At 40.7% G+C, this 18,021-nt stretch overlaps 1 protein-coding gene across 2 annotated transcripts in view; it reads left to right on the top strand.

Moving 5' to 3' along the window:
- Positions 1-16,465, top strand: part of NFKBIZ (NFKB inhibitor zeta) — a 34,915-nt gene extending 18,450 nt beyond the window's left edge. The window contains exons 1-12 of one of the 2 annotated variants that reach the window (XM_083498637.1): positions 3,288-3,629; positions 6,954-7,093; positions 8,562-8,598; positions 8,716-8,819; positions 8,908-9,659; positions 9,985-10,090; positions 10,339-10,485; positions 11,158-11,221; positions 11,998-12,167; positions 12,918-13,028; positions 13,169-13,336; positions 14,657-16,465. In XM_083498637.1, the coding sequence (XP_083354763.1) occupies positions 3,383-3,629; positions 6,954-7,093; positions 8,562-8,598; positions 8,716-8,819; positions 8,908-9,659; positions 9,985-10,090; positions 10,339-10,485; positions 11,158-11,221; positions 11,998-12,167; positions 12,918-13,028; positions 13,169-13,336; positions 14,657-14,710 (2,100 nt within the window). In that variant the 5' untranslated portion in view covers positions 3,288-3,382 and the 3' untranslated portion in view covers positions 14,711-16,465. Of the gene's footprint in view, positions 1-3,287; positions 3,630-6,953; positions 7,094-8,561; positions 8,599-8,715; positions 8,820-8,907; positions 9,660-9,984; positions 10,091-10,338; positions 10,486-11,157; positions 11,222-11,997; positions 12,168-12,917; positions 13,029-13,168; positions 13,337-14,656 lie in introns of those variants that run through there. The other variant, XM_083498638.1, reaches the window with a different exon arrangement.
- The last annotated feature ends 1,556 nt before the right edge of the window (positions 16,466-18,021 follow it).

Below are 18,021 nucleotides of genomic sequence, written 5' to 3'. Positions count from 1 at the left end.
TTTCAACTGATACTACTACTACTGATATTGATACTACTACTACAGTGCTGCTTTTTATCCAGAGTATCTTGTGATCTACTGGTTGATCGCAAGACCCCTATCTCCCCCCCTCAAAAAAAACTCAACAACTTTGGCTGATGGTCCCCCCAAAGAGCTCAATGACTTTGGCTCATCCTCCCCACAAAAAAACCCCAATAACAGAAGTTTGGCCTCAATAGATTTGAATTGTGAAGTAAATGTTGAGCATACTAGTGGGTTTGAGTTGGGGTGTTTAGGACTTCAGGGTGGAAGAGCCTGTTTCTGTGATACACTGGTCTTCATTTGGTAGCACTTCAGTGGTATTTGAGTACTACTTATAGTTCTGCTGAAGATGTCCATGCCACACAGAATTTCTGTCGGTAACTGTAGCAAGAAATGGAGCATTCATTTCAGGATATTCCCTCCTACTCAATTTTTTTAGACTCCATTTACATTTTTTTCTGTCCAGATGAAGAGTTTTACATTTTAGAGGGGTTTCTGCATGTGACTGTGGGATATGTTAATTAGGTGATCACTTTAGGCTCTCCTGGAGGAGGGACTGTCTTGCCTCTTCATTCCCTTCAAATAATTTCTCAGCTGTAGGAGTCTGAGAGAGCAGTGCACAAGTAAAAGAAATCTTGGCTTGTGTAGACCTTATGAAGGAATGTTAAACAATTCTTGTTCCTGGAAAGGCTACTAAAGGCCTTTCTATGACAGCAGCACATCAGAATGCACAAAGTAGAATCACTTCTTCAGAAACACATCCATGTTTAAAAATCCAAAACAGTGGAGTAAGACGATTCCATCTTGCTCTTTCTCTGGTTTCCAGAAGACCACCTATGCTGCAACAACAGCCTATGATCAGCAATAATGTTGTGAAATCCCACAAGTTCAGGATACAACACAAGCTCTCCTGTTGCTTTCAGAAACTCCAAAGGGGAACAAGCACATAAGAATCTTATTGTGTTTGTATTGGTTGCTGCTTGGGTAGAAATATCAGTACGTATAAGGATTGGTTACTAGAGAAACTTATGGAACACCACAGTTTTAGCAGAGGACCTAGAGTGAAGGATAAATTCAGAGATTCTTGGGTGCTTTTCATAAAGTACATAAAGTACTCCAGCATCAATCCTGCTTTTGGTGCATGGGGAGACATAGAGCTGTAGATTTGGCAATGTTTTAACGTCTTGCAGCGGAAGTGCGAAATCAGAGAGGAAATTGGGTAATGTGGTAAGAATACTAGTACTCCAGTGTTTCTTAAAACTGTCGGTTTATTATCATTGTAATGGAAAATAAAACGCTTCTTTTAAAAAATGTGGTGAGCCAGCATAATGATGATTAAAAGTGCTAGAAGAGGGATCCCTCCCAGTGTTTAATGCATCTGCCAGCCACTGATGGAAACAACAAACACACATGGGCCAACTCACAGAAGGATTCATCTAATAATATAGTAAGGCTCAGATACTTCATAAGGAGAGAGAGGACCAGGACAATGCAAGGAATATTTGATGGTCCCAGGCACTCTATATTCCCCATATGGAAAAGGTGTCGCACACAGTATCCACTAGGTTGTCCCCTCCACAAATGTTCATGCAGTGGCAAAATTCTTGCTTCAAAATTTAAACTGAATGAACACAGTTTTATTTTAGTTGCTAAAATGAGTAATTCGCAACTGTGAAGCAGGAAGACCTTGCTAACCTTTAGAATGCTGCCCAGAACTTTAGCAAACCAATGAAAATGTGCCTTCTTCAACAACCTTGAATAATATATATATGCAGTTTGTTTGTTTTTAACAAAAATTAGGAAAATACATGCCTATATTAAAGGGATAATGTATTAGTTTTCAGCATTTTACAATTTGGTGTCCCTTTGGCAATTTATATTTTATCAATTAGGAACATTCATAACCATCATTAGGTAGATCATGTACATCATGTTTCAGTTTATTAGCTTAATAAATTGAATATTTATTTATAAGGTATAGTGTTTGGAAGCTTGTAATGGTGGAGGCTTTTTTTGTTACCTTCGCTAAAGGGGCAATCCTGTACCCTTTTAATTATGGCATGTCAGGGATGGGGAACCTGTGGCCCTCAAGACGTTCCTGGACTTCAATTCCCATCACCCATGACCTTCCCATCACCCATGGCCTTGATGGTTGGGATTGATGGGAGTTGTAGGCCAACAATATTGGGAGGCCACCAAGTTGGAGAAGCCTGGTTTATGCCATAATATATTTGGACACAGGGTGATAACAGATAACCAAACTAAGGGTTGACAGTGAGAGCTGCGGTGGAGTTTCATCATCTGAATGGGATTGCTTGGGTTAATAGTGCTAATTTATTATTATTATTAACAATAAATGCAGGTAGGAATTGCAGACAAGTGGAAGTAGTCACGCCTTCTATGAAGACAGATTAATTCTCAGCTCCGACCATACCAATGCAAAATCTCATTGTGGAAATAAATTCCATAGTTTGACTACGAGAGGTACATTCTTTGTCCATAATTTGCCACTGTTCAGCTTCATAGGCACGCTCCCAAATGTTAGAACTGATCTAGAGCAGTGGTGGCCAAACTTGGCCCTCCAGCTGTTTTGGGACTACAATTCCCATCATCCCTGACCAATGGTCCTGTTAGCTAGGGATGATGGGAGTTGTAGTCCAAAACATCTGGAGGGCCATGTTTGGCCACCACTGATCTAGAGGGAGAAGCAGCCACGCTTAATTTCCATACATCTCGGTCATATCTCTTGGTTTAGGAAAATGTTAACTGGAGCAACAGGGGCACGGTTATCACCACCAACTTCATCGGACAGAGCTGCGTCGCCTAGCCGCCTGGTCACGCACAAGGCATATGTAAAGAGAGACCACCCTAGCTGCCGAGGTCTTCCCCCGTGGCCCTTCTCCTCAGCGGGACACGGCGCCGATGAACACGAAGCGGCGGCGGGCCGCCTCTCTCTGAGCGCCGGGTAAATTCTCCAAACCGTTCCCTTTCCATGCTCCCGCTGCAGCAGCCGCCGCCAGGTGCCCAATGGCGCGCCACGACGGGCGAGGCTCCTTCGGGTTGCTTGGAGGCAACTCCTGAGCCCACCCCTCCTGCCATGCAGTCAGGCGGCGAGTCACGAGAGAGCCGGGAGGGTTATTGACAGAGGCCGGCGACCTACTTACTGGAAGTGCCGCTTGCAGAGACGCAGCCGCGCCCCGCCCCGCCTCCTCCCCCCGCCTCGTCGCCGGGGCGGGGAGGCGCTATAAGAGCCGTCGCAACCGCCTCCGCCTGCCGAGCCCTTTCCCGTCCCCGTCAGCGCACCGGCTGAGCCCAAGCAGCCGCCTGCCTCTTCCTCGCCATCCGCGCGACACCAGCCGTCATGATTGTGGACAGCAGCCGCGACGAGCTGCCGGACGGCGGCGGCGGCGTTGACGGTTCCATCAGCAGCCCTTTTAACCTGGCCTTTTTTTACGGAGCTTCTCCCCACTCCAGCGAGGGGAGCTGCTCGCCCACGCACTCCTCGCCGGGGTCCCCGGGGTCCGACTCGGGCCATAGTAGCGGAGGCGGCGGCGGTGACTTCGGCGCGAGGCGCTATTCCCGGCGCGGCGCCCGCTCAGCCGGGGAAGGTATACAGATTTCATACAGCCGTCGCGCGCGCAGCCTCAAAAACAAAACCTCGGGGCGGAGGGATTTCTACGCCGCTTATTCTACGAAGCGGTCTGAGGCGAGGGGGCCGTTCAGAGGGTGGTGTCGCCGGCCCGTCGCGTTTAGTGTTCCGCCGCTTTTCCTGTCTTTTTTAAAATGTGGTATATAAAGTCTCCTTTGCGCCTTGGCAAGCCGCTCTGGGCGGTGAGAGCGCGCTCACGCTCCGCGGCACTTCGGTTGTTAGGATAGGTTTTGGGCAAGGAGAGGGTAAGGGGGCTGCTGCTGTCAGTGAAAGACGACGGGGGGGGGGGGTCCTGGCGGCACTTAAAATCCCAGAAGGGTCGTTCAGGTACCACCCACGGGACTCTGGCAACAGCATGCTCTTTTAAATCTTGACAAATATTTCTTGGAAAGGGTGAATCCGGATTAAATGACGGACGAGAGAGAGTTTGTGTGTATGCGTATGCATATGCATATGCATGCATATCGCACCAGGTCCCAATAAAACAAAGACGGTTGCAAAAAATACAATTCCACCCTCAAAACTGTATAGATGTTGATGCCAATTGCGTTGCGTGGCCGCTTTGGAAAACTTGGAACAGTTGAGTTTCCAGCATTGCAGGGGGTTGGACTAGATGACCCTCGGCTTCCAGGGTCATTCCAACTATACAGTTCTATGATTGTATGAGCTCGGATCCTGCAGTGCACGCCTGTCTGGAAACCCAGGATCATAGTCTCCTTCAGGGGGCTTTCTTCTGAATTCTTTTCCCTGCCACCGTGTAGCTTTACTCTCAGCGTTGTTGAAAAGGATGGCTTCTTTGGTTAGGCACTAATTCGCCCTTCCGAACTGCATGGGTTCCTGTTTGTATGTTGCTGCAACATATGCCATAGCTGTCAACTTTCAGATTTGAAAATAAGGGATCAGCAGCCTCACCTGTCCCGGGGACAGTCTACGGGATATCTAACTATCCGGGATAGCAGCGAGAAACGGCACTGGAATAAGGGAATTTCCAATAAAAAAAAGGGAAGCTTGACAGCTATGAACATATGCAGCCGCATAGCGCAAAGTGCCTCATTCCGATTTGCAAGTTAGTGCAGAGTTGTTTGTTATTGGTAGGCAAGGGGAGCGCTTTGCACGCGAGTGTGCACACAGACACACACACATCAGTGGCTGAAAAGGTGAAATACACACAAGTATTTCAGTATGCCCAAGTATAACGTGGGAAGTGAACGTTACTGTAAACCAGCCTCAGCTCCACCAAGTGCATTGAATGTGTTCTCGGCTCCATAATGAAAAAGGTCTTTGGATTTTTAGTACAGTATGGTAAACATATGTTTAAAGTCACCTTGAGTTTCCTATCTCAAGTTGCAATACACTTTGCACCTGCACATCCCCCAGTGCTGCTCTGTTGGTGAAAGGGTTTTATGAAGGTTGTGGAAGTTGCTCTCGGTGCTTATTGTGAGATCAGTCCCGCTCATTCTTGAGTGAATGGACATCAAAATGCAACTCCCCCCCCCCATTGGTCTAGATTCACCCTTTGCATGGAATATCCCAATAAATGAAAGAAACTTGTTGCCGTCAACCTGTTTGCAATATCTGAACGATGCAGCTGTAAAAGCCGCCTCAAGAAGCACTCTTTCCCTCTTTCCCCAAGTGCACAACACGGCAGGCTGCTGAAGTGCCAGCAGTTTGTATCCATTTCGTGAAGAAACTGAAAAATTGTAGTTAAGGTGTCTTATATCAGTTAGTTTGGAATTCATTTTCAGGTATGAAATGTCCTTAAGCTTTTAGGTTAAATTAAGCAGCGTCTAAGCAGGATACTACAGTCATGCCAATTAATGTGGGTCTGAGGGGAGTTTATCCTACTGACCCTTTCCAGTGAGTTAGAATCTTCTGTCAATTATTTCTTGTGTGTGTTTGTGTTCAGGAAGTGCAAATTTGCAAAATTCTGGCTTGTATTGACTTTTTATTATAGTTGTTTAAATCTTAATAATATTTGCCGTATTACTGAGGGAGAAATCAAATAATTTGTTAAGCACATTAGTGTGCTTTGCAAATAAACACAACATGTTTTGTGGAGTGAATAAGGACAAAGCTATCTATACCAATTATAAATAGGCAGAGAGGCACAATTTATTTAAACAATGTAATATTTTTTTATTTCCAAATAGTGCTTCTTATAGCTGAAATGGCTTTTGTTTCTTATGCACCTGTTGCAGTTGAAATGGTACACAGTTAAGAACCTCAGTTGTCTTTTTATATAATTTCATGGTGTTTTTAGTGCTGAAGTTAATTCCACAAATTTTCTTTCATTCAGGAATTATCTTAAAAGGTAGCATAACAATATCGGTTGTGTGTATCTTCATAATATTAAAATAGTGTGATGATTTTATTTCTCTGGCCAGTTTGATCTTTTTCCATAAGAAAACTATTGTTGTACTATATTTTTTATTTTACATTGGTTTGTATTTTCTACAAGTAATAATCTGAAGTACTGTAGTTTATTAATTGAAATATTTTGTTTTGTTTTTGGTTGCTTTCACAATATTTTCTCAAGTAGACACCAGTTCTGTCTTGAAGGATATAATATAAGGCAATTTAATGAAGGACAATTAATTGCTTTGACTAGGCATACCTGTAAAGAGGAAATCATTTGCCCATAAATTGGGGTGGTGTTTTTTTTTCTAGACAGAAATTCCAGTTCTCCAGCAATGGTTTTTCAGATTATTTAAATGTAGTGCAAACCGCAGTGCTTCTATATATAAAGTTGGAAGGGTTTGTACTTTTTAAAATGAAGTCACAACTTCTCTCTTGGATAGCATTACAGTACATGGTTGTTTCCGCTTTTCACTTCTGTTTTTTCACCTTCAGAGTAGACTATGTTAAAAGGAATGATGACATAAGAGAATGACTGTAATATTTGCAGTTCATCTCTTTGGTTGCACATTTTCTTGGACAAGTGGATTCATTATGGAGGTGACAGGCACAAGTAATTCTGAAAATTCATTCATGTAAAGCCATGTTAATGCTAACATATCCTTTATATGGGACTGGTGTCTCCCCGCTTCTAACCTTCCTTTCAAATTGGGGGGGGGGAGAAGTTTCTTTTGTGTTTGTGACAACAAAGTTGACAAAATATGTTTTGTACATACTTTTAAGGTTTTGTGTAATTAATTTAGGATTAGCTATGCTTCTTGGCTAAAATTATGTACAAATCCACTCTCTCTATCCAAATCCAACTCAATATTCGGTTTAATTGTTATCAGTGTTTTTATTTTATTTCTCATTGTTTGTTTCTCAACAGTTGAGCAACGTATGGGGGGAGGAAAGCAACAAAGAGGACCTTTTCAAGGTGTTCGTGTGAAAAACTCAGTGAAAGAGCTGTTGCTGCACCTCAGAAACAGCAAGCAGATGTCCTCAGACCATGGTGCAGATGAATTAAAGGTGCGGAACATTACTTTTCTTTTAAAATAATTTTATTCAGAATCATAAATGGCACAGTCTCTCATCTTTTAAAATGTCAGTAGCGTACAACTGTATACCGGGCATAATTAGCATATGGATTTCATTCCTGTTAGGATAATTAATGGCAGCTAGCTTGCCTACCTTTGAAAAAAAGAAATTTGTTGCGCCTCAATTTGTCGGTGAATATAAGATTTGATAGCTAAAAATGGAATGTTCATAAATTCAAAGAAGTATGGCAGATGCTGGAATCATAAAACTAACACTTTCTGCAGATGTATAGTCTGTTGGTGAGCAAACGTTCTGCTTGGTAGAGCTTTGGTCTGATCTAAAATGGCAATTCTTATTTTCATAATCAGCGATTCTGTGTTTTGTTTTCCCTGAGAACTTTACCCCTCCCCCTTCTACATAGTTAAACTTTAAATTTTATATCATTTGTTTTAGTCCTTTAAAATTGTAAATCAGCCTTGGCAGAAAGTCAGCATATAAATGCTGCTTCTTGTTGTTGTTGTTATGGCTTGTGCTGTTTTAGCTACATAAGGGCCAGCAGTTGCACAGTAAATTCATTATTGATATATAGGAAAAAAGCTTTAGAAAACAGCTATATAAAAATTTCATTATTTAGGGTCCTCTTGATACAGCAGTTCTGTGTACCAGTTTAAGCATGTATCTGCAGGTGCTACAGATTTTTAAATTAGCAAGTTCTACAAACTTATTCATACATTCCTTGAATTGTCTTGCAAATATGTAACTGTATGATTAAGCTATAATGAGAAAACAACATCATCTGGAAATATTTAAGATTCTGAAAATGCATATACTTTTGTGATATTACTGGCTCGTTCACAGAGGTAATGCTTTCCAAACAAAGTAAGAATCAGAGATCAGTTTGAATAACAATATTTTCAGAAATTACCTGCACACATGCAAATTTTTCAGTCAGCTACTCTTCACATTTATGAGTAATATGTTGAAATGCTTGGAAGATTAACTGTAAAAGCTATTTTCCCACCACATTTTGTTTTGTTAAAATTATCCTGTACCATACTGGAGTAGTAGATAACATAGCAGGTTGAAACTCCTAGTGAGTTTGCTTGGCTTTGTTTGGATGAATCAGAATACATTGTAAAAGCTGTAACTAATAATGGAGTTTTAGGACAGTGCAGTCCTATGCATATCTACTCAGCTCATTGAGTTCCATGGGTCTTACTTCCAGGTAGAGTTGTGAAGGATTGCAGTCTGCATCTGATGGGCTTCTTCTCAAAACATTCCTGAAAATATCTAGAGTGTACTGATTTTTCAGAACATTTTAATGTGATTTTAGAACTTAATTAATATAACATTAGAAAAAGTTAGCATGGTTCCTCTTGTCATTAGAGCTGCCTTAAGACTTGGAGAGAAAGTTTTCACTATATTATAAATAATTCCATTTTTTAATTTTAAAAAACAGGTACAAGGAGGATTACCAAATTATGACCCATACACAGGTACAGTGTTTTACTTATATCCTTTAAGTACTTTAGATGTGTTAGTATTTAGAAAAGCATACTTGAAAAGCAGGGTACAAACTGAAACTTAGCATTTTTTCTTCTTTTTTTCATTAGAGTTGAAGAACATATTAACTAATGGTCGAAAAAGAAAAGCTCAGGACTCATTTTCAGATGTATCCTGTTATAAAAGAACAGCTCCTTTCCAACCTCACCTCCTGGTATGTATTTTTCTATTCATTGCTCACACTGAAACACATTTCTCACCTGCGCAGGATCATTCAAAATTTGCATGCTCTTATTTTACAGACACCTCCACAGACACCAACATCAATGGATAGCAACATGGAGGACACCCATATGAATGATCCCAAACAAGACAGCAGTTGTGATATGCTGCAGAACATTATGAATATTAAGAATGAATCCTGCCCAGTTTCTTTGAACACAGTGCAAGTGAGCTGGCTTCACACCATGACTAATCCTAACTCTCCAGGGGAACAGTATCAAGAGATGGTTGGAGCACAAGCTTTGTCACCTCCTCAAAGGTACCAAGCATTTCAAGCAAGCAGCCCCTCACAGATGATGGAGCTACCCCAGAATTATCAGTTTTCTTCCACACAGACCCAGAACTTGTCTCAGCATTACAATCCCCTTATGGATTGCAGGCCGCACTCCACTAGCAGCCAGTCCTCTGATTATCAGCATGTTTTTGAAAGCCAAGAATTGCAGTACTGCCCTACTCAAAGCTTTGCTTCTCTCTTAAGTGATTCAGAAGGGTTGGACATCTCTGCCCCCCTCCCTCAACCACTTCCTCAGCAAACTGATGTCAGCAGCCACCCTCAGAATTTCAGTCAGCAACCCAGAAATTTCTGTGGTGCTCTTGAAGAACATGGCGTACCATTGGCTACTTCAAATATGTCTGTGCAACATCAGGATATCGCCAGGAACACAGCGCAGCTGGGCAAATCCTTCTTCCAGTGGCAAGTGGAACAGGAAGAAAGCAAACTGGCTAACATCTCACAAGATCAAATTCTTGCCAAAGACGCTGATGGTGACACGTGAGTTTTGTTCATGTTGTTAACCAGTACTAAAATGGAGATAATATGCTTGCAATAAGACACCTCTCTCGTTAATTGTCAATTATTGTATTGTGCATTAAAAATAATATGTCACACAGACTTCTATGGCTGCCCTTCAAAATGGGATTAAATTGAGGTGTGCATTCAACAGTGTAATGATTTGTGGTATCCCTTGCAGTCTACAAGTTCCATAAGTTGTTTGGGGTTTAGGATATTTTTAAGGGAAGGGATTTTCATAACACCTTAAACACATGTGCTTTTTCAGTATTAAAAAGGAAACAAACACAGTATTTATTCCCCACAGGTTTCTCCACATTGCAGTTGCCCAGGGGCGCCGAGCAGTTTCCTACGTGTTGGCAAGAAAGATGGTAGCCCTACACATGCTGGATATTAAAGAACACAATGGCCAGGTGAGGCTCTCAGCGTAACTGGCTCCCACTGCACGACTCCAAGACTTAATGCAAAACACCTTTGAACGCCTGTTAATATTAACGTCAAAGGTTAACATGGCGGCTAATTTATAACGGTGGCCTTAGAAGTACATTGGGCAAGCTGCACTCTGAAATGGTTGTAGCTTTTTGGGAATATTTCATTCTACTTCGGTGATTGCTATTTTCTGGTAGGATTTTGGTGAACATCTTGTTTTTCATTCTTATAGAGTGCCCTGCAGGTGGCTGTGGCTGCAAACCAGCACCTCATTGTACAGGACTTGGTTAGCCTTGGGGCGCAAGTGAATACAACAGATTGCTGGGGTAGGACGCCTTTGCATGTGTGCGCTGAAAAGGGGCACGCACAAGTCCTTCAGGTAAGCGGCCAGAGCTGAATCTTCCAACTATCTCCCTTTCTCCTGACATGTAGCATGTACAGTAAAGATCCAAAAAAAATATGCCTTTCCTTTGGTGCCTCTAGTACTTGGGGGTTATACTAATACTAATGCTTTGGAATCTTGTAAATGACTGCTAAGGAGCTAGTATTCCATTACATGTTATGACCTGTGGAACATGCCATTCCCCAACTCACACGGCAGCTAAGTTCTCACCACATCCTGTTCTCCCCACAATAGGAGGAGTGTAGCTGAACGCAGAAGGGTAGTTTCTACCCCTAGAAGTGACTGTGTGTGGTAATACTATGTGGATCCTGTAGCACAGTTCTGTCCACACCCCAAAAGTAAGGAAATTGAGCAAAGAAAGAGCATTCAAGAAATTTAATTGGAGGTAGCTGTTTCTGCAGAATGCTAAGAAAGATTTAGGCTTCACTATAACTAATACCGTTTACAAAAAGACTGAATATTTTTTTAAAATCTGTGAGCCTTAGTTCTAATATTCTGCATGACTGTGGAATGCCATCTCAGTAGATTTAGTGAGTGAATAATATTGGTTAAAATAATCTAAATAATCTAGAATAATATGTGGAGGTTTCAGTTACCATTGTGCGTAGTTGTACAGGATTAACGTATGCTCTCATTTCGCACCTACAGGCAATTGAGAAAGGAGCCATTGTGAGCAACCAATACGTAGACTGGGAGGCAACAAATTATGATGGTGAGTAGCCAAGAGTCCCTTTTCTGTGTTGTGTTAGGCAAAGAACCTAATAAAAACATGCTGAATTTGTTGTTGCTGCTGCTTCAGCCCTTGGATTTCATATGGAATATGTTACAGGAATATTTTATTATTGACATCCACTTCAAAATAGAAAAATGCAAAGCAACATTTGGAGCAGGGGAAGGCAATCAGGGCCTCTACTAAATACTTTTAAGCTGGTGAAATACTCATTCATATTTCATCCTACACTTGATGCTCTCCAGTTCATCGATATACAAATCAGAGCCTTCTCCACTGCGTTGAGAATGCAAGGCAGCTGGACATGATGGTAGCAGGATGACTGCCCCATGTAACTTAAGTCAAAAATTTGGTGTGCCACTGCCAGGAGAGGAATAAAAAATCATAACAACCCATTGAAACCTGTGGATATCTTTTATTCTTTTCTTATTTGGGACAGCAGTATCTGCTAAACCTGAACTATATTTTTGTTAAGGGTATCTACACATGGAAAGGCTTTTCAAAAATATGTATACTTAATTTTACATCTTCCAGTTGCCAAGAAACTTTACCTTAGTTCTTTCTCTAAAGTGATGTAGGAAACAGGTTAAAAATCCTTTAAGGTTTTGCATGGCAAACAAACAAACAGCAGTTGAAACCTGGCTTACTGGTATTTGGGTTGACTAAAGTTTCTGAGTCAGTCATTGGAGAAGGGAGTCATTCAAAACAGTGTTGTTGTTGTTTTTAAAAATTGCTCACTTGTTGTGTTTCATTATTAGGTTTGACAGCATTGCACTGTGCAGTGGTGGCCCATAATGCGGTGGTACATGACATAGAGAGCCAGCAGTCACCTCACACTCCTGAGGTCCAGGAATTAAGGTTGAAAGGCAAGAGGTTGGCAGACACCATCAAATTCCTCATTGAGATGCGGGCCTCTGTTGAAGCCAGAGTAAGTACGGCAAGAAAATCATGATAACAAGCCCAGATTTGTGTCTGTGAGTTGAGTCACATGCTATTTTTTAGCATCTGTTTCAGTGTCACATTTAACAGTTGATCTGCACCAGCTTCAGACAGTCTTCCTCAGCCTTCAGATGTTTTGGACTATATCGGCCCTTGCCAGTAGACATGTCTGTAGGATAGGGGTATACATTCCACTAAATTTAATGGAACTAACATTGAACTGAAGCTGCAATTCTAAGCATACTTGGAAGTAAACCACATTGAAATCACTGGGGCTTATTTCTGAGTAAACATGCTTGAATTGTTTTGCGTCTCATTAATTTAATTGGGATTTCATCATGGGTGACTCTTGCTGGGTTGTGCAAACACTGATCAGTCCAGCAGTAGACTGAAAGCTAGGTTCTCTTGGGAGTCGAAGCTTGGAATTACTTGGTCTTAATTATTCTAGAGTTATTATGTCCCAACACTGTTAAACTCGGAGAAGGGGAGATAAAGGTTCCAAACTTCAAAGCCCACCCCAGCCTTGAATTGTTAGCTGCCCCTGTTATCCTCTAGATTCATCTTCTTTCTGTAAAATGGAAATATTAGTGGCGACCTCCGAAGTTGTAGGGACAAATAAAAGAAACTATGTAGAGCAGTTTATGTTTTCATGCAATTTGTTATTATTTTTGGCATTTTGTAAGTGGTTCAGTGCTTATTGTGCAAAATTAAGTGGGCTTCTCTCCATCCCCTTGGACAGGATCGTAAAAGTGGCCGTTCTGCCCTTCACTTAGCAGCGGAAGAAGCAAATGTGGAACTCCTTCGTTTGTTTTTAGAGCTGCCTACTTGCCTTTCTTTTATCAATGCCAAGGTACGTTACTGTTGAGCCAGCAGTAGAGATTAGCATAAAGCACTATGTCTAATTCAGCATGTAGCTGCTTGAAGGAACAAAGCATCCTGCGCATACATTTTTTAAAAAGAATAATGGTGTTTCTTTCATACCTCATCCAGGCGTATAATGGTAATACCGCACTCCACGTAGCTGCCAGCTTGCAGCATCGGGTGAGTCAGCTGGATGCAGTTCGCTTGTTGATGCGGAAGGGAGCTGATCCCAGTGCCAGGAACTTGGAAAATGAGCAGCCGGTTCACCTAGTACCTGATGGCCCTGTAGGAGTTGAGGTAAGAGATCCAACTAGCTGGAGCTCTTTTGAAGTGTAGTGAATGGTAATCAGGATGGACAGCTCTGTCAGTTTTGGCATCTTTCAGTTTCTCTCCCCCCCCCCAGTCTTAAGTTCAGTCTTCACATTTCCATATTTGTTTGCCTTACAAAAATAAAAATCTGCATCAAAACTCATCACCATTTTAGTGCAAATTTCTCCTAATATGAACATTTGTGCAATGAATTTTTCCTGGTGTGTGTGTATATAAAATGCAAAATGCATGCATTGTGAATATATATATATATGCATTTTATGAATTTCAAAGGATAACTGTGTTTCAATTTGCACACTGCAAATTAGGTGGGTTCACATTAAAATCCAGACTGAGCTGAATTCCTCCCTTATTCCTAGATAGTAAGTTCATACTTTATTTTTAAGAAGAGACTCTTGCCTTGAGAGATGTTGAGCAACTAAAAATAAAAATATGTGTGGTATCAACATAATTATGCACATAGAATCATAGAATTGTGTAGTTGGAAGGGAGTATGAGGGTCATCTAGTCCAACCCCCTGTAGTGCAGGAATCTTTTGTTCAATGTGGGGCTCGAACCCATGATTTAGATTAAGAGTCTCATGCTCTGCTGACTGAGCTATTCCAGTCTGTAAAGCTACGGATGTAAACATCAGTCTTTTGAGCTTGGGTTGATTATTTACCTTAATAATCCTTTACCTGAATAATCCTTGATGCCCTGTACGTTTCTTAGAAACTGCGTCATGGGCAGGTCAGTAAACAGCTAAACTATCGCAGTCCTGTTGACTTGACTGACTGTACAGCTGTGGTGATGAAATCTGGCTTTTATACTATCAGAATTTATCTGGAAACCTAGTTGGATAGATAGCTTTGTTCATTTCAGTTGATGTGTAACTGTCAGCCTAGTACAGTCATACCTCGGGGTGAATACACTTCAGCTTAAATATTTTCGGGTTGCGCTCTGCGGCAACCCGGAAGTAACAGAGTGCGTTACTTCCGGGTTTCGTCACTCGTGCATGCGCAGACGCTCAAAATGACGTCACGCACATGCACGAAAGCGGCAAAACGCGACCTGCGCAGACACGCAGTCGTGTCTTACGTTCGCTTCAGGATGTGAACGGGGCTCTGGAGCGGATCCCGTTCGCATCCAGAGGTACCACTGTACTAGGCAGGTTTCCTTGGAAGTTAAGTCTCCTCACATTCAATGAGAGTTAGGTGTTAGTAGATGTATTTGGAACTGTAATGTATTTTTTCATAATGTTAGAATTGGTGAACGTTGATAACCCATTGCTTCTCTTTTGTTCTCCAGATAAGACGGGTCTTGAAAGGAAAAACGACTCAGCAGAGATCACCAGTCTATTAAGCTCCATGAGTGAACGATGACCTACGCTCGCTGTCAGTTAGGCAGCCGATGTTACTGTAAATAGACCATTTGTCCAGTGGAGGCAAATGTTAGTTGTTTCTATGAAACAAAAATATCTTGTTTACTATTATATAGTGGGTTAATGGCAACACTTCTGAACCAGATGGGAATGTTTCATACCCAGGTAGTTTGGATCAGTCTGAGCTGGTCCATTTAACTGACTTTACAACAGTAGTGTAACAAATATCAGGCAAGAATAATTGTTACTTTTCAAAAAGAAACTTAAACACTCTAGAGCTGTTGTTCATTACATGAAACATAAGCTTTTTAAGAATACTAACATAACATTTTGCAAGTAAACATTTATATCATACGTGTTTTATTTTATGCAGTACTATGTATAGGATGCTTTGTGATTTTCGAATTGCAATAGTTTGTTGCAGTTTGATACAGAACAAAACAATTTTTTAACTTTTAAATTTGAGAATTCTGTGTAGAATTCAGTAAAGTTTTTATAAGCATTTAATGGCTTTTATAGGTATGTTTTTGTTGAGGGAGTTGATACCTGTGTTAGTCACCTTGCAGACTAATTTATGAAGGGAACATTTATCATCTCCAGTTTTCCAGCAACAGTTTATGAAAACTAAGAAAAGAAAAGAAAACATTTTGGACTATTCCAATCCCCCCTTTTAAAATTATTCTCTTTACATTTAATTGGAGTAACATTTGATTTTCACACCGTTATATATTTTCCCACTTCTTATTTCAGAGTTTCTAACTTAATAAGAAGCATTTATAGAGAGGTTAAAGTTGGTTCTTCATCTGTGCGTTTCAGATAAGGGATTAAGCATGTTCTTGAGTATATTAGTAACTGGATTTCCAAATGACACCAAATTAGTTTGAATAAAGAGCTCCAAACAGGCAAGAAAATGACAAATGCGATTCAGTGTAATTGTCAAGTGATTTACACTTGGGCAGAAAGATCCCATTTCACATATACCCTGATGGGATCTAAATTTGCTGACCTCAGAGTAAATTGTAAAGGAAATCTTGGCATTGTGATGGATAGCTCAGTAAAAATGTCCCATCAGCCTTTGCAGACACCATGTCCAGTGGTCAGGGATGATGGGAGGTGGAAACCTCATCTTCAGAATGTCAGTTGCCTGGAAAGAAACAGGGTGTGGGTATCATTGCTTCATGCCCTGCATATGACATTCCCAGAGGCATATGTCTGATGATGGTTAGAAATAGGGTGCTGGACTACATGAACCCTTGGGAAGAGCCATCAGGGTTTGTCTTATGTTCATATGCTGAATTTGTCTCTCTGTTTTTGAATTGAGAAAAGTATTTCTCAGGGCTTTGCAGAAATTTAATTCTATTGTATTGTTTTTACCTCATAGGTATCATAGGCAGTCAAGTATTAATGTTTTAAGAATGGTAGTAACTATTTTTGTTGTTGTTGACAATTTTCAAATTAGTATTTCAGATAATGTAGATAAAACATATTAAATACATTTATATAGTTATTTGCTTATACAATTATGCAGCATGCTTTTAAGTCTACTCCCTCTGTACATTTACTGTTTCCTGAGTGACTATTCTGCATTGCATATCTTTTCCATAGTTATTCTGATCATATTGTTTGACCAAGTATGTCTTGTAGACAAATAATTGGAGCAATGTTATCTCCAAAGCAGAGCTTATTCTTGTAATATCTGATACACATTTTGGAATAAAGTTGTTTAATCAATAGCATTGGCGTCTCATGATTTGGCTGACTGTTTTGCTGATATCCAGGCCTTCTTAAGGGTACAAGTTCAATAATCTGGGCTTTTTGACATAACATTGAACAAATAACTTTTCCTTTTCCAAGTGATAACAAAGGCTGTCTATAATCTGGTAGATGAACAGAGCATTTAGGAATTGGTACAGAACAGCACCTTGAGAGTCTCAGTGTTCCCCTACCTTCCCCTTCTTAAATTCCAAAATTGTAGTCCTTGAGGATGTATCTTGAAAATATGTAGTCAATGCTTCACAAAATCTTAAAAACCTACGGTTGCCAAGCATGATTCCTGCTGGCTAGTCGGCAGAGTTATTGTATATATGCAGACATTTGTCTCTTTGCATGATTAACAGGATGAATTATGCAAAATCAGTAAGTACATATACATTTGTTCAGTTTGATGAACGTATTTCAATCATATCAATTTACAACAGCTTTGCACTGTTTCAATAACTAGAGAAGCTCCTTTAGTGCCATTTAACTGGCAGTGCGACAACTGTTTTATACTATTGCACAGGTCCATTGTTTTGATCTCAGGCTGGAGACTTTGGTCCCTCTTCCACCAAAGAAGCACCTTCCTACCAATCAGCTACTCTTACAATGCAGCATTTTTCACATCATACACAGGAAGTTATCTTTAAGCACCGTCAGATCCAATCCCTCGCCCTGAAAAAATATTTACCACACCAATACCGGAATATGTATCCAGCTGACCTTTCTGGGAAAACCTTCCTATGAAGAAAATGCTACAATGTCCCTTTGTTCCATTGTCTAAGGATAAAATAGGATTTAAAAGTTTCCCTAATGTCTAACATAAAGATACTTTCCTATAATAAAAACCTCTTACCCTATTCTTTGTGGCAACAGAGCACAAAACATTTCATCTGGAAAGCAACTGTTTAAATATTTACACTCTTATTATGCCTCCCTTTAATCTTTATTTCTGTAGGCTTAATTCACTTCTGACCTATGTCCCAGTTAAACTAAAATACTTGAACAAAAGAACCTAAGAAGAGCCTTCTGGATCATGCTAATGGTCCATCTTGTTTAGTGTTCCATTTTCACAGTGGCCAACCAGATGTCCGTGGGAAACCTGCAAGCAGTTTCCCTTGCAGAACTACAATTCCCAGCATTCTTAACAAACTAGAGTTCCCAGGATTCCATGCAGGTGGGGCGGGATAAGTGCTTTAAATGTATGATGCGGATGCGAAAGCACAATTTGAATAGTTTTTCGCAGTGGAGCCTTGTTAGAGCTGTCTATCTACCTGTTACAGTTGCATACCTTGTTCATAATATTATTCTGGTAAATTAATTGTTTCAGATTCTGATGTCTTCAGGTATGGCACAGCAGGCTGAGCCCTATAAGGAAACAGCAGCTTTTGATCTTATTTATTAGATTTCTTGCCTGTCCTCTGGGTGGGTAAGAAATGTACGATAATAAATAATAATATGACAGTTTCCCAAATTATGAGCATCAGGACATGGCCTGAAGAAAAATTGTGCAGTTGGATGTCAGCGACCAAATGGC

This window comes from Podarcis liolepis (genome assembly GCF_965112155.1).
Source record: "Podarcis liolepis genome assembly, chromosome: 4".
In the NCBI taxonomy this organism is placed as follows: Eukaryota; Metazoa; Chordata; class Lepidosauria; order Squamata; family Lacertidae; genus Podarcis; species Podarcis liolepis.
Note: the sequence above shows the minus strand (reverse complement) of the source record. Positions and strands in the feature narration are given on the sequence as shown.